The sequence below is a fragment of the Phalacrocorax carbo genome, chromosome 1, assembly GCF_963921805.1.
Source record: "Phalacrocorax carbo chromosome 1, bPhaCar2.1, whole genome shotgun sequence".
NCBI classification, from domain to species: Eukaryota; Metazoa; Chordata; class Aves; order Suliformes; family Phalacrocoracidae; genus Phalacrocorax; species Phalacrocorax carbo.
The window spans coordinates 211,404,429-211,418,751 of record NC_087513.1 but is presented as its reverse complement, the minus strand read 5'-3'; the positions used below and the strand labels follow the sequence as shown (position 1 = coordinate 211,418,751).

The 14,323-nt window shown below is 42.8% G+C and overlaps 1 protein-coding gene across 1 annotated transcript in view; it reads right to left on the bottom strand.

The window, feature by feature from the left end:
- Positions 1–9,266, bottom strand: part of CCDC83 (coiled-coil domain containing 83) — a 28,425-nt gene extending 19,159 nt beyond the window's left edge. Inside the window, exons 1-5 of the mRNA XM_064441468.1 lie at positions 7,541–9,266; positions 6,230–6,347; positions 3,224–3,308; positions 1,082–1,250; positions 278–445 (exon numbers count right to left, since the gene is read on the bottom strand). Coding sequence (XP_064297538.1) covers positions 278–445; positions 1,082–1,250; positions 3,224–3,308; positions 6,230–6,315 — 508 coding nt within the window. The 5' untranslated portion in view covers positions 6,316–6,347; positions 7,541–9,266. The remainder of the gene's footprint in view (positions 1–277; positions 446–1,081; positions 1,251–3,223; positions 3,309–6,229; positions 6,348–7,540) is intronic.
- Between the last annotated feature and the right edge of the window lie 5,057 nt (positions 9,267–14,323).

The window sequence follows — 14,323 nt, the reverse complement described above, 5'->3', positions numbered from 1 at the left end:
GCCTATATTTCACAAGAAAATCATCAGAAGACAAGGTTATCAGTTTCTTTAAGTGTTCATAATTTCTGCAACTTCCTAAGACTCTTGACTAAAGGGGCTTTCATGGAGATGGAGTTCTTCCATTTTATAGGATTACACAACCTAGTTTAGGTGCACTGCCTCGTAACAGTTGATATATGTTACTATAACTTGACATCAAAGTAAATTTATAATTTAATTAATTCTCAGAATACAGAAAGAGCTTGTAAGACTTGCATTACACTAGCTGTAAACTGACCTGTAGCCCTACGAAGGTCATCTTTGACTTCCCTGATGTCTTTTTCCAGATTCATAATCTTGTTGGCCTGTGTTTTACTTCCTACATTTTGGTACTCCAACCAATAATCCCTCTCCCTCTGCTTTACTAAAAGTCTTTGGCCAGTTTCTTCAATTTGGGAGTGCAGATCTATTAAAATAGGAACATCAGAAGACAAGTACATTACCAATTTCTCAAACTGATAGTTCATAATTCTTATGACTTCATCAACTTCCTTACTAAAGGCTCTTTCACTGGCATTGGAGAAACAAGGGTGATTCTTCTGCACTACACTACGTTGCAACATGACAGCCTCGCACAGTGTCAAGGGCCACCATCATTGCTGAAAACAGCTTGATCTTATTCTGCCAAGGGGAGAGAACAGTTCTTACTGAAATGTTGTGGCCAAAGGCGCGTCTCTCCCGCTGAGAATCTCAGGGATGGCAGCCAGAACTTTCAACAATCAAAACTGGTCATTTTTGCTGCCATCAATATTTTTTTTTAATCTTCCAGTAAAGCCAGTGCATAAGGCTTTAATGAGTTTCAACTTTATACGAAAAATGAAGCCTCTGTACTTGCACAGTAACATACATCACTTGGAATGAACAGAGTCACTTATCAGCCCTCCACCACCTCATACCACATTAAAAGAGCTTAATTTGGGGGACAAAAAGCTTTATGCTTTTTATGCAACAAGAAAGTCAAACCTCTATTTAAAATGTAAAAAGAAGTACTCAGTCCCAACAGCAGAAACTGCAAACCACACTTCTGCAACTCACAACTTGCCTTTCAGAAGTTGTTCTTTGTCCTTAACATACTGCCATTTTGCTTTCAGTGACTCTTCCACATCATCCCTAGTTACAACCTCCTTTTCATCTTGCTCTTTCTCCTCTTCTTCTATTTGTCTTAGTATGCGCCTGATGTGTGCCTGCTGTTCTTCCTTCAGAAGGTCATTCTGTGAAAGAACAACAGAAGAAAAAGCATGTATTAAAACATTTTCTAATTAGTTTTCAAAGTGACAAACTTAAGTAATGAAGAAAGTAAAATGTGACCTAGGGCCAGGATGCACGGCAAACACACTCAGCTGAACACCTATTCTTCATATTCAAGAAGGACGGAGTGGAAGGGAGAGTTTGCAAGTCTTAGTAGTTTCTCAGTCACTTCAAGACCATTACAACGAAAAGAGGGACAAATGACTGCTGTACTTGGTGCAGCACGTTAGTAGATTAGTAATTAGTACATTAGTAATTAGTAGATTAGATAGTCTGCAATTGCCTGGAAAGTAAGTTCCTTGTGGGTCAATTTAATAACAATATTTATTTGTAGGAGTTATTTACTTCATGTCAAAGTTCTTCATGACAAAGTACTGCCTTCCTGTAGAAATGTCATCAGTCAGGTCTCTTGTGTATAACCACAGGAGAGAGTCTTGTCAGAGCTGGAATTAGTTATACCTACTGATTCCACAGCTGTGATTATAACCCCTTTCCATGACCCTCTCAGGTGACACTCAAATTATTTGAAATTACTGGTCAGGTATGTTTGTCCCCAAAGGCTACCATAAAGGAGAAGATAGCTATACTGGCCAAAAGGCAACTGCACCATTGCAGTCAAGAGAGTCTCAAGCATTCCTCACTTCTAGGATTAACTCTAAACCACTGAGGAACATTAAGCAGGAAACAAAGAACGGAGCTCAAAGAACTGTCAAAACATAGGCAAATTAAACAAACAGTGCTACAAGTGTGCCTTGAAGTGCCTTGCATGGTCTAAAATATGAAGGAGTCCTTGAGAGACTATGAACTTGCAGCAAACCAAGGGAATAACAGTAACAGACTTCAGATGTCTACAGAGGGAAGAGTCAAATGCCACTTCCACTGACAGTTAAGGCCACAAATGAAACACCACCAGGGCTTCAAGACTGAAAGGAACACCAAGGACAGCTAAACAGATGGATACTCAAAAAAGCTGGGCAAGTATCAGGCATGGGCAGGACAGACAGACATTGTTTTAGGAAGTGCGGGCTGCAACATTGTTTGATCACATGATCCAGTTTAAGGATTTAACAGTGATTTGCATTCACTCCATTAGATGACTGTGTATATATATCCCCTTTCCAAGTCACTGCTCTCAGTCATCAGATGCCATATTATGGTTCTTTACATACAGTTCTTTATATACAGTTCATATATATGGTTTGTTAAAGGGTCACTGAGGTGTGATCAGTAGTTACACAACCTTGTTCTAAAAATGACCCGACATAGCTCTTAATCCACAAGAAAGTGAGTCTTCATCAAGCAGTGCTAAAAATTGCACCTGGAGAATTGTGTGGGGCTCTTTCTTCTTCGTTCCATTTTCATTGTAACTAAGTTTGCAAAGTAACTAAACTCTCACAGAAACCTGTGCAATCCCATGACCTCAGAAATGAATCAAAGGAGGTCAGCAAATCTCAGCACTTGGTTAGATCTGCTAATACTACTGACAAAAAAGAAGTTAACGCTGTATATTCTTTATGCACTGAAACAGTGAGGAATATTTGCAGGATTGTTTAAAAAGGCACATCTGACATTACCGCAGTAAAGTTACCTACTGAAAGGGGGCTTGCTCTCCTATGTTTGCTGCCAAGTAAGATTAAATACTGAGGATCCCATGTGCATTGGAAAACATCCTCACTGAACTCATGTTACCTTACTGCTGTGTCCTGTTCTGCAATGTTCTACTCCTGCAGCTCCTTTTTCTCATGGTTATATTTAGGGCATTTATGCTTTATGTCACATTTAATTCAGATAACGCTTTAACTAGTTTCATTGACTGTAAGAAGTCCACTGCAATGACTAGTTTTAGTCAATGTAGTATTAGGATTAAAATAAAATTGAATCTGTGAGTTAAGATACCACATAAAATGTGCTGGGAGAAGGATGCATGGTCACTTACCCTTTTATGACATTCTTTGTTCTTTTTTTCTACTTGTTTCAGATCAAACAAAACCTGATCAATTGCTGCTTCTTTTGCCTCAATTCTGTGAAAAAGAGCAAAGAAAGAGGCATTCTTACAAGAACAGAAGAGAGGGGAATGTTAAGCCAGATTAGATGCAAATACTACTGAAATGTTTATTTTTGTATCATATTGCTTCATTCATTTGGGTAGATACCACTTTCCGCTTACTACACATAACAAAATTATTTCCCATGTATCCTTGGACCTTCATGTTAGTTTGGATCTCATAATCCTGCTGAGAAACAGACTCCCTGGTTATACTGGTCCTTTGTAACCACTAGAGAGGACTAAGCTGGTTTATTCTTTCTGGAGGTGGTTTAGCTGACCTATTGCACAGGTCTCCTTGAGGACAAAACTGTTTGTGCTCCAGAAATATTTATTACTCACCACTCACTACAGAGGAAGCCTAGGCAACTCACTCAGACATAGGTCAGACGAATCCCAAATTGGAGATTCAAATAGGATTCAATTCTTCTGAAAATGTGGCTTGTTGAGCTTCATAAACTGCATTTGTACACCAGGAACCTGTTAGCCTTTAAGAAGCGCTAAGGGAATAGGGACTGCAGCCCGAGCAGTATCCTCTAAGTACATTTACACATTTTTGTGAAAGAACTAGCTTGCTGTTTTCACAATTTTCATAGACTACTTGTCATGCTCTTTGCCACAGCTGTAAAATAAGTATTTTCTTCTGGTGTTCTCTCTTCTAGAATGGAAATGCTTGGTTGTGAACGGCATCTATTTGCAAAATTCTCTGTAATCTTTCCCTCTGTTCCCAGAATTCATTCATCATACAGCACAATAGAAGCAAGTATTACAATTATCACAATATCCTTCACTGTTTCAACAGCTATTGTTCTCTGAGTTTTTGGTTTGGTGGGTTTTGCCCCTCCCTATTGTATTAAGTTGTTTTAAAAGAAGATAATATTTTCCTGGCTAAGTTTGGATCACTCAGTCATGCAAGCTGCAGGTTACTAGATTTGCACCCTCTGGTATCAGCGCGCACCAAGGTATTCTTCAGGTGTTCCATCAAGTGCACAAGGATATTAGTTAGAGAGACCAGCACCGGGAGGTGGGGGTATGGTGGTGATGGCTACAGCAAAAATATATCACTTATTAGACAGAGGTGACAGCTTGGACGCACAGTGTAACCTCCAAATTACCTGCTATTTTAAACCATTTCTGTATTTTGAATACTGATGCTGATCTTAATTTCTGCTACTTTAAGGTTTTCCATGAAGTGTTAACTTCAAGTGTTAAGTTTCCATTTTGTTAACATCAAAAATTTATGAGTAGAATTTGCTATTTTGTCTGCAGCGTATTGGAACTTTCCTCTTTAGATTATTTTTCTATGGTATTTGTCAGATTAAAGCTACAAAACAGCTAGATTGATGATTCCTCTGACACTATTTTTCTCAACTCTGTATACTAGGTTTCATCTAGATGATTTAATCATCTAGAAACAACACTCCTCTCCAGTACCCTGGCAGTTTCGTTGGTCATCTATAGTATGTTACGAGGGCAAGTAATTCACAGGATTATTGTTCCTAAGCAATTCTGAAACAGAAAACTGTACTGAAAATGCAAAATAACAAACTCACTATGAACAGCAACCATTATTTAATGCATAGAAGAAAAAGTAGTAATTGAAATTAAATAAATACTACACACTATATAAATCCTAAAGTGGAATGTGACAGATTTTCACTTGCATGATTATGCTGCTTTGTTAAATCAGGTGGTACAGAGGAGTTAGATATTACAGAGGTGAAGAGAGAAAGGGAAAGAGAGAGCAAGAGAGAAAGAGAGGGGAGAGGGAGAAAGATAAAGACAAATATTTTTCTTCCCCTTTCCCCCTACTGTTGCTGCAGAAACTACCTATCCTGTGTCAGTACAGCACTCACTTCAGTGGAAGGCTCTTCAGACAAATGAGCCATTTGCTTGGATATTTGAAAGTACATAACAGTAATTTTATCAGAAGGTGGTGTGGTTCTCTTCTCAGCCTAGTAATACAGTCTGCTTTTTTTTTTTTTTTAGCAAAATAGATGGGTTTGTTTGTTGACTTTTTGGATAGTATTTATTTGTGATATGATTCAGCTAAATCTGGTCTATTTCACTGTGGAAACTTGTACTCTGTTCCTTGTGAAAATGAAACAGAAAATCCCACATAAACTCTGCAAACTCCTATAGAAGTCACTAGAACTATATGTGGTTGCTTTTCATTTTTACACCCAGGCACTACTCATTGCTCCCTAAATGCTGTTAACTGTTGAATATTGGATGCTGCTAAGGTTTTTCCCTTTCCATTTCTGTCTCTCTGATAAAAGTCACAGAGCTTAATTTTCCTCCTTTTAATCATCTACTCAAAACATTGGAGATCAAAAAAATTGAACTATTTTGTAAGTACTTCAGATATTCCCCCCTTCACCCTTATTTTTCCCTGCTTGATTTTAAGAGATCTTTAAGTCATCCCTCCGTTATTTTCAAACTAAAACACTTTCCTTTGTGCTCTGCTCTCAACTGCACCAAGGGAACAAACTGTAGGTCTCAAGGTTCTGGCTAGTGACTACATGCCTCTGTGAACACTAAGGAATCCTAAAAAATACAATCAAATGTGATCTTGCAGCTTCAGAGTATGCTGATCAAAAGCTTGCTACTAACAGACAAAAATGTGGGTTTTTTTTTGTTTTTAATAAAAATGTTTTTCCCAAGTTACAACCTAATGGCATAAAATTATTTCTGACCCACTTAAATGCTTTCTTATATAGTTTTAAAAGTGTATAGTTCTGAAATAGCCTTGAAAACCCAAAACAGGAACACTGAAGAACAGTACACAACTGCCACAGTCAGTCAGCTCAGGCTCTGAATTAGATAAGTCATCTTTGTTGTCTGCTTTATCCATTCACATATTCTTTATAAGTGAAAAGTTAAATATATTAAACCTACTGAAATTCTAGTAAGGCTTCTGGAAAAGCTGATTCAGGGTCTGTAAGTTGCTCTTCTGGTTTCTCCTCTTTCTTCTTCTCTTCCATGCTTTTTGCTGTGCTTGGCCTAGAAGTTAGATCTAAAGGAAGGAAAGGGCAAGCAGAGAGGAAGAACAAGAAGAAAAAAGAGTGATTTATAAAATGTCATATGTTCACCAGCCTTTGTCACTTGTGACAAGTTCTTAAGAGTTCTGAAATACACAAAACAAGATGTTTTGCTGACAACAACAATCCTGCCCAGGGCAGCATTTGGGCCCATGTTTTTGGGACATCGTGAAGTCTTGTCCCGAGTAAAGATATGTTCGTGAACAGTGGCCTCTATCACTAGTTATTGCATCCCTTGCTGTGGGCTGTGTTTTACATTCTCGCAAATCAAACAAGCAGTTGTTTCTTTTCCAGTCCCTTGTCTCTGTTTCTTTATCAGGCTTGTTTTATCGAGTCTCCTTGTTAATATGCATCTCTCTCCCTCTCCTTCTGTTCTCCGAGCACTATGAATATTTGCCTTTCACTGCGACTCTGATATCAGTTTTCATTGTCAGAGCTAGAACAAAACCACTCTCTGAAGGGATATGCATGTCAGCAGTATTCCCTGGGCATGCTGTCACAACTACCAACCTCAGAATTCAGCTGACAATGAATAGCTCTGTAATGGAACTGGTAGCATATATTACATAAAATAAAAAAGTCACAAGAAAAGGGCACTTATGAAGATTCCTTACTTGTAACGGTCACATAATCAAATGCCAAAACCGGATTAGTTCATATAACATAGGAGGCTCTATTCCTGAATAAGCAGAAACATTGTACATAACCTGTTTCCATATTAAACTGCTTTTCTGAATTCTAACAATTATCACTCTAATGTTAAAATGATACCGACTTGTTCTGTGACTAAATACAACAGGCTGGATACTTTTCCTATTGAAACAAGTACAAGGAAACAGAAGGAAAAAAAAAAAAAACAAACCAAAAAAAAAACCACCCAGTGGAAAGCCACATAGCAAGCCTGCCAAATCGATGTAAAATCAAGGGAATGAAGGAAAACCAACTATCAACAGAGGCACTCTAATCCATATGCTGGCACATGCCTTCTCGCTGCTCTCGCCATACCCTGAAGCAAGGCAATGTCAGCTTTCTGTGTACCAAATAACTTTCTACCCTAAATGAATAGCTGATGCCTGCCCTTGACAGTGCGCTGGAGATTGCAGGAAGGCGTGTAAAAGGAACGCTCACTGTGTGGCAGCTCTACAAGTGAAAGAAAGGGTAAACATACCTTGGAGTCTATGTCCCCACGCAGCTCCTTAGACCTTGAAACATCTTTTTCGTAATGTTTTATCCAGAGGAGTTTTACTCCCACTCTGTTGGAAAACTGCTTGTGCAGATTTTGCCTGTTCTGCTGCTGAAGAAAAGTTCATAATACTCATGGGAACAATCGTCTAGAGCTGTCAATCATTGTCTTTGCACCACCTGATTATTTATGTCGCAGACACAGCTGATTCCATTCACAGAAACCTGGAAAATTCTGACTCCAGCAATATCTTGAACTTCTGAAGAGTCCCAGATCAAAGTTTTAATGGTTGCTACACATTAGTAAAATATTTCTACTGTGGAATTCCAGCACAATCACACCTGTGCCACAGTATCACCACATGACTGCAGTAAACCTTACTGACATTTAACCATCCAAGAAAAAAAAAACTTTTGCACTTGAGCATCCACTTGAGCCTGAAGCCATATTAAGTTCTTAATATTCACACACAACCTTTGCAGATACCAACTCAATTTAAGCTTCAGTTTATTAAATACAATATTTTTCATGAAACTTTTAAAAGTCCTACACATGACTGTTATAAGACTGAGATTTTTAAAAAAGGCCAAGTGAATTAAGAAAAAAAAAATCTCACTGAGACAGGAAGGTAGGTACTTAGCTCCCCTAGGCCTTTTGAAAATTTCCAGCCCAGATGCACAAGTCTAGGATAGGTTTTTTAAGTATAGAAAAGAATCTGTCATTCTTCTTCAGCGCAGAATTAACTGGGGTGGTAATGACTCCACTTTCACTTGGGCGTTTATTTTACCAATTTTCCTCAGAAATGGAAGATCACTGCACCGATCCCTCCTTTTTATTTTTTTTTTTATTTCTTTCCCTTCCACTAAATGGATAATCAAATCCCCTGCTTAAAACTGGATACAAAGTGAAACATTTTGGGTAGCTGTACTTTGGAAAGGTTTTGGGTTTTTTTTGGAACTCCAGCCCCAGGTGAGCTCCACTGATATATTTATGAAATTCTTCCTGTGCAGGGAGCAAGGAGAAACCCTCCAAGGTACACAGCAAGGTAAAAAAAATACTATAAAGGATTTGCTGGATTTTGCAAACTGTAGAAAATACACACAGGATAGAAAGGAACATATTTAGAATCATTAAGATTGGAAAAGAACTCTAAGATCATCAAGTCCAGCCGCCAACCCAACACCACCATGCCTCCTAAAGCATGTCCCTAAGTGCCATGCCTACATGCTTCTTGAACACAAGGGGGGACTGAGGAATTAACTGCAGATTTTAAACCAGCAGGAAAACATTTACAGAGGGCAAGATTTATTTCTTCGCCCAAACAAATAAATCAAAACTCTTGACAGGCCTCTACTATCGCTACCACTTTCTCAGTCAATAACTACACTGCCATTATACCCTTAGAAGAAGCAAGCAACTCCCAGACACTGCAACCTAACTATTGTGACTTTCCAGGCACTGATCACAGGGACCACCTTTATGGCACCTGTACGGCAGCTCACCACACACACACGATCAATCACCATCATCGGCGCCAGCCACACCAGCACTTGCACTCACGCTATTCTCCTCCTGTACCTCAAACAGCCACATTACCAGTAGCTTCCGCTCCCTCAGTCCCCATCAATAACTACAGCTCAGCGCTCTGCAGCCACACTGTAACCCCTTCCCTATTTCTGAAACAGACTAATAATTGCCTCTGTCCTCAATCCCTTCCCACACGTCCCTTCCACATATTCCCCACTAGGCCCTTCATCACCAGACGTCCCAGTGGACGAAGCTGGGCCACCCCTCACAGTGCCCAGAGCCTCCCAGTCGGCAGCCACCAGCCCCCACTGTCACTCTGTGCCTAAGCTCCTCCACGCTGTCCCCCACCTGCTCACAGCACCCACCGCCAGTGCTCCCCACGGCCCAGCGCTGAGGGATCTCCCCTCACCCTGCCGCCACCGCCCACGCCCAAGTCCCCCTCACGGCCCGGGGCACCTGCGCCCGCAAGGGGTAACGGTCACCCCCTGTACCCTGTTGCACCCACACACTGTTTCTCCTCTGCTGCAGCGCCCATAGCCCTTTTCCCTTTTTTCCCCTTTTTTCGCTTTCCCTTCCCTTCGCCCCGCCGCCCTCAGTCAGGGCCTACCGCGCGCCCCGCCAACGGCTGCCGGTCGCCACGGCAACGGGAGGCCCCGCCCCTCTCCGCCTTCCGAGGGGCGGCGGCGCCCCCTGGCGGCGGCCTCGCGGGAGCGGCCGGCGGGGAAAAGCCCGCGAAAGCGCGGGGCCGTCCCTCGGCGGGCGGAGGGGGTGCGTCCCGCACCCGAGGCGTGAGGAGCCACCGCTGCAGGGCAAGGCAGAACCCCTCCCAGGCTCTCCTGCAGAAACAGTCGGGTACAGCGACGGGGTGTTCACTTGGTGATTCTTGCCCTGGCACCTCACCTTAGGAAAGGGGAAAAGCAACCGTTAACAACAGCACAGGGGTCGTTTAAGTCCTGACAGGGATTTCTGTGTGGCAAAGGTCATGGAATGGCCTGAGTTTCACCCAAATGGGTACCTATGGTGGCAGGCTTAAAATCGTGAAGTAAAATTGCAGCTATCTTCAAGAAAAAGAGCATTTCCAGGCCCCGCAGCGGTAGCTGCAGTTGCACACAAAACATGAGCTGGGTCACCCATGACAGGGAGCTTGTTCCTGAGAAAGCAGCTCTGCAGAGCTGTCCGAGGCACTGAGATGGAGCAAGCTCCTCAGCCCTAGTAAGAGGCAGCCACGCACTACTGCCTGTAACCCCCTTTGCCCTATACACCAGTGTTGTGCAGAAAGCCATGCCCCAGCACTGGGACAGGGCATAGGAAGATGGGAAGGAGAGCTGGAGGTTGATCCTGAACTCTTTCTGCTTCTCTCTTGCTGGCCAGCAGACCGCCACTGGTTTTGGATGGGATTTGTATGTCATCCTCCTTCACAGGAATTCAGTGCCAGAGCCATGTAACCACAGTCTACCACAGAAGTAAATTGTTAATCGCTGTAATAAATGCCTTTGTCCTCCTCCTTGCACGAAATTCACCTTTGTCTACTTTGTTCAGAGGTTTTGGCTCCTGTGGGAGCTGATGTTATCATATGACAAGTACTGTTTGACACAGTACAGCAGTCTCTGTAATTAAGACATATTCATTTCATTCAAGGATGAAACACTTCTAGTCCTATAGGCAAAGATCGTAATTTGCAATGCATCTATATTGAAGACAGTAGGAAGATGTTGTTTATGTTCATTCAGTGGCTCCACAAAACCCTTCAGATGAGAAAGCAGAAAACCAACCAAACAAAAAACCCCAAATCATAAAACACTAGTGACTTTTAATTTCTTTCTCCTATATTATGGATTGGATGATGGTACTAGGACACAGTAGCCAGCTGACACATAAACCAGGCATTGAATAGAAGGCAGGTAAAAAGAAAGAACAGCATCTTAAGTCAGCTAGCAAAGATAAACACAGACTTGACTTGACCTTTGTACTTTGTAGCGCAAGATCTTTAACTTGGAGGTATTTAAATCCCACTATGCCAAAAAGTAACAGTGTTTAATCTTGACTGTGGGCAGCCTTTGCCTTTTTTCTGTTTGCATGGGCAGACAATACTTGCATCTTCTATAAAGTCTTAACTGCAGAAGGAGAAAATCTTACAAGAAGTTTGAGTCCCTGTTTTGCAGGTTAACAGTGTTGCCAGGATCAGGCAGGGCTTTCAGCTCTTCTTTGACCCTCTGTTAATAAGGTTGAAAACGGGTACCAGGAAGATCTGCTCCATAATCATCCCAGAGCCTGAGATTAGGCTGACCTGCAGTTCCCTGGATCCTTCTTCTTGCACTTGAAAAAGGGTGTGCCGTTTGCCCGTTAATGTTCATCAGGAACCAATATATACGATATATGTAATATATATAACATATACATATACAGAAAAATATATGTATAAAGGAGTTACCTAACAGGAACTAGGAGGAGAAGATGGAGGAGAGAAATAGCATAACACTTCAAAGAAGGAATTTTAAAACACCTCACATATGCCCCTGAATGCAAAACTGGTTCAGAATTGAACGCTGATAAGCTGACTGCTGTTTGAGACAGGCCTGGGTGATAATGCACAATACTCTCACTGGCTGTTACTTTACACAGGGACCTTCCTCTCCCCACCCACCCCGGCTTCTTTGATGCATGTGACAAGATCAAAATGTGTAAATCTAGACTTATATCTTGCCTCAAATGTTCCTTCCCTCAAATGGGGGAAGATGAGTTTTGTGATAAGATTTACCCCTTGCTCTGCCTTGTGGTCAGAAGTGTGGCCAGAAACTGGCTGGACTGTGCAGAAGCAGTGAGAGCTGCTGCTCCTGCTGGCCCTTCAGCAGTGGCTGCGGTGCCAGAGCTCGCCTGCCTTTCTGTGTAACAATGGTATGTCAGAAGTGCTTTGGGAGGAAGCAGCTTGTCTATGGAAATATCTGGAGCTGGCAGGTACTGCTAAAGAGCATGGAAATGCTGTGTGTGTGGATTCCACTGTCGCACCTCTCCCATGAGCTGGGCTGGAGGATTCCTGCTGAGAACCAGCTGAATCCCAGTGGCCTTTCAGCCAGGAGGGTTGTGGGTACAAAAGAAGGGCAATACTCCCTACATTCTTCACAGAATCCCAGAATGGTGGGGGTTGGAAGGGACCTCTGGAGATCATCCCGTCCCACCCCCTGCTTGAGCAGGCACACCCAGAGCAGGGGCACAGGAACGCGTCCAGGCGGGGTGTGAATGTCTCCAGGGAAGGGACCCCACAGCCTCCCTGGGCAGCCTGTGCCACTGCTCTGGCACCCGCACAGGAGAGGTGTTTTTCTTCATATTGAGGTGGAACTTCCTGTGTTCCAGGTTGTGCCCATTGTCCCTTGTCCTGTCATTGGGCACAAGCAAGCACGAGCAAGCCTTTCTCCTCCAGAGGAATAAGGGAAATAATCCTTTTTGGGAAGAGGCAGCTTGTATCTGGGGGATGCTGAGTTCAGTGAGGTGCAGCTGGAACAAACTTCTCCCTTCCTCATCTGCTGCTCAAGCAGGCCATCACCAGAGCTATAGTGGCTATGGTGGGCCTCCTTCTTCACAAAGAAGGGTTTCAAGGGCACGTATAAGGCCAGATGTCCCAGGTGACAGAGCAGGGTATGGTTGTTCTGAGGATATGTTAACTTAAAATTGCCTCTCCTCTTTTACATTGTCTCCTTGACTGGGGAAAGGTGTCACTACCTTTTGCTGTCTGGGCAGCAACTGGGCAGACCTGCAAACCTTCAGAGCAAGGAAGGAGTCATCAAAGAGGGCCTCCCACAGGAAAATGAGGAATAGGAAGACCACACAGGCAAGGAAATAGAATCTAGGCCACAAAGAGCTGGCTGGCTATGTTACAACGGAGCCAGTGCAATCAGCGGAGAAGAATAAAGCATTGCACATTGAACAGAACCCAGGCGTGCTTCTTTGGGACCCAGGGTCTCTTGGCAAGACCTTGTCTGGAGAGGCAGCCTTGAGCCACTTCTGGGACTTTTAACTCTGCTTTTTATGTTGCCTAACATGCAGGGGCATTATGGGCCATTTGAGCAGTTGCCTATTTAATAACTAGAGAAACTAAATTAAACCTTTTGCAAACACTGTCTAGGACTGGATGAGAAGCCTTTGCTCTGCTGGGACATTTCTTTCCAGAATTCTAAGCCTTGCACCCTGAGGGAAAGAAACCCAGAAAATGCAGACTGTTCCAAGAAGCGTCAATGCAGAGAATGTCTTTTCCTTCTCAGTGACCCTCTAAGATGGGCTGTGGAAGGTGCTGCCAAAAGTCTTACAGCAAAGTTCACTCCACAGAGCTGGTTCCGATTCTGACCCCATCCCTAATGCTGTTTCCCACTGAGTCGTCCCAGTGACTTGACAAGTGGAAGAGAAGTTCTCATGTTTCTGTAAACTTTTGTTTATAAATATCTGAAGAGTGGATCTCAAGGGGATAGGACCAGACTCTTTTCAGTGGTGCCCAATGACAGGACAAGGGGCAATGGTCTCAAGCTGGAACACAGGAAGGTCCACCTCAATATGAAGAAAAACCTCTTTCCTGTGCGGGTGCCAGAGCAGGGGCACAGGCTGCCCAGGGAGGCTGTGGGGTCCCTTCCCTGGAGACATTCACACCCCGCCTGGACACGTTCCTGCGCCCCCTGCTCTGGGTGTGCCTGCTCAAGCAGGGGGGTTGGACAGGATGACCTCCAGAGGTCCCTTCCAACCCCTGCTATTCTGTGATTCTGTGACTGTGATTGAGGAAAACTGCAGCTATTCATAGGCTCCTTTCACCTCCTAGAAATCATCAAACAGCAGATTAGGGCTTCATGTCTTTTCCTCAACTGGGCATTTGAGAGCAATCTCTAGCAATGCTGCATAATATCTCAAATTTAAAGATGCCCCAGTCAGTGGCAGTAGGACTTAGGCTTGTTGTGTCTTGGAGCAAAAGAGCAGGAAAATGATAAAATGATCAGGCCCTGTTCATGCACATTTGCTCTTTAAAGCCATCTTGCTCATGATCATTATCAAGCCAATCTCTTTCTTACCACAGAGAGCACCATATACAGCTAAATTACCCACACTGTTTCCTCTCACAGTTTACAGCTTTGGTATATGTTTTCTTGTTAGGTTTTTAAAATTTATTTTAAAACAGCTTTTGAAGACTTACTTTTTAAAGATGTAAAGAAATGCCCTCTGTAGGTAAGAAGGCAGGGGATTTGCTCCTGTCATGTGACATGA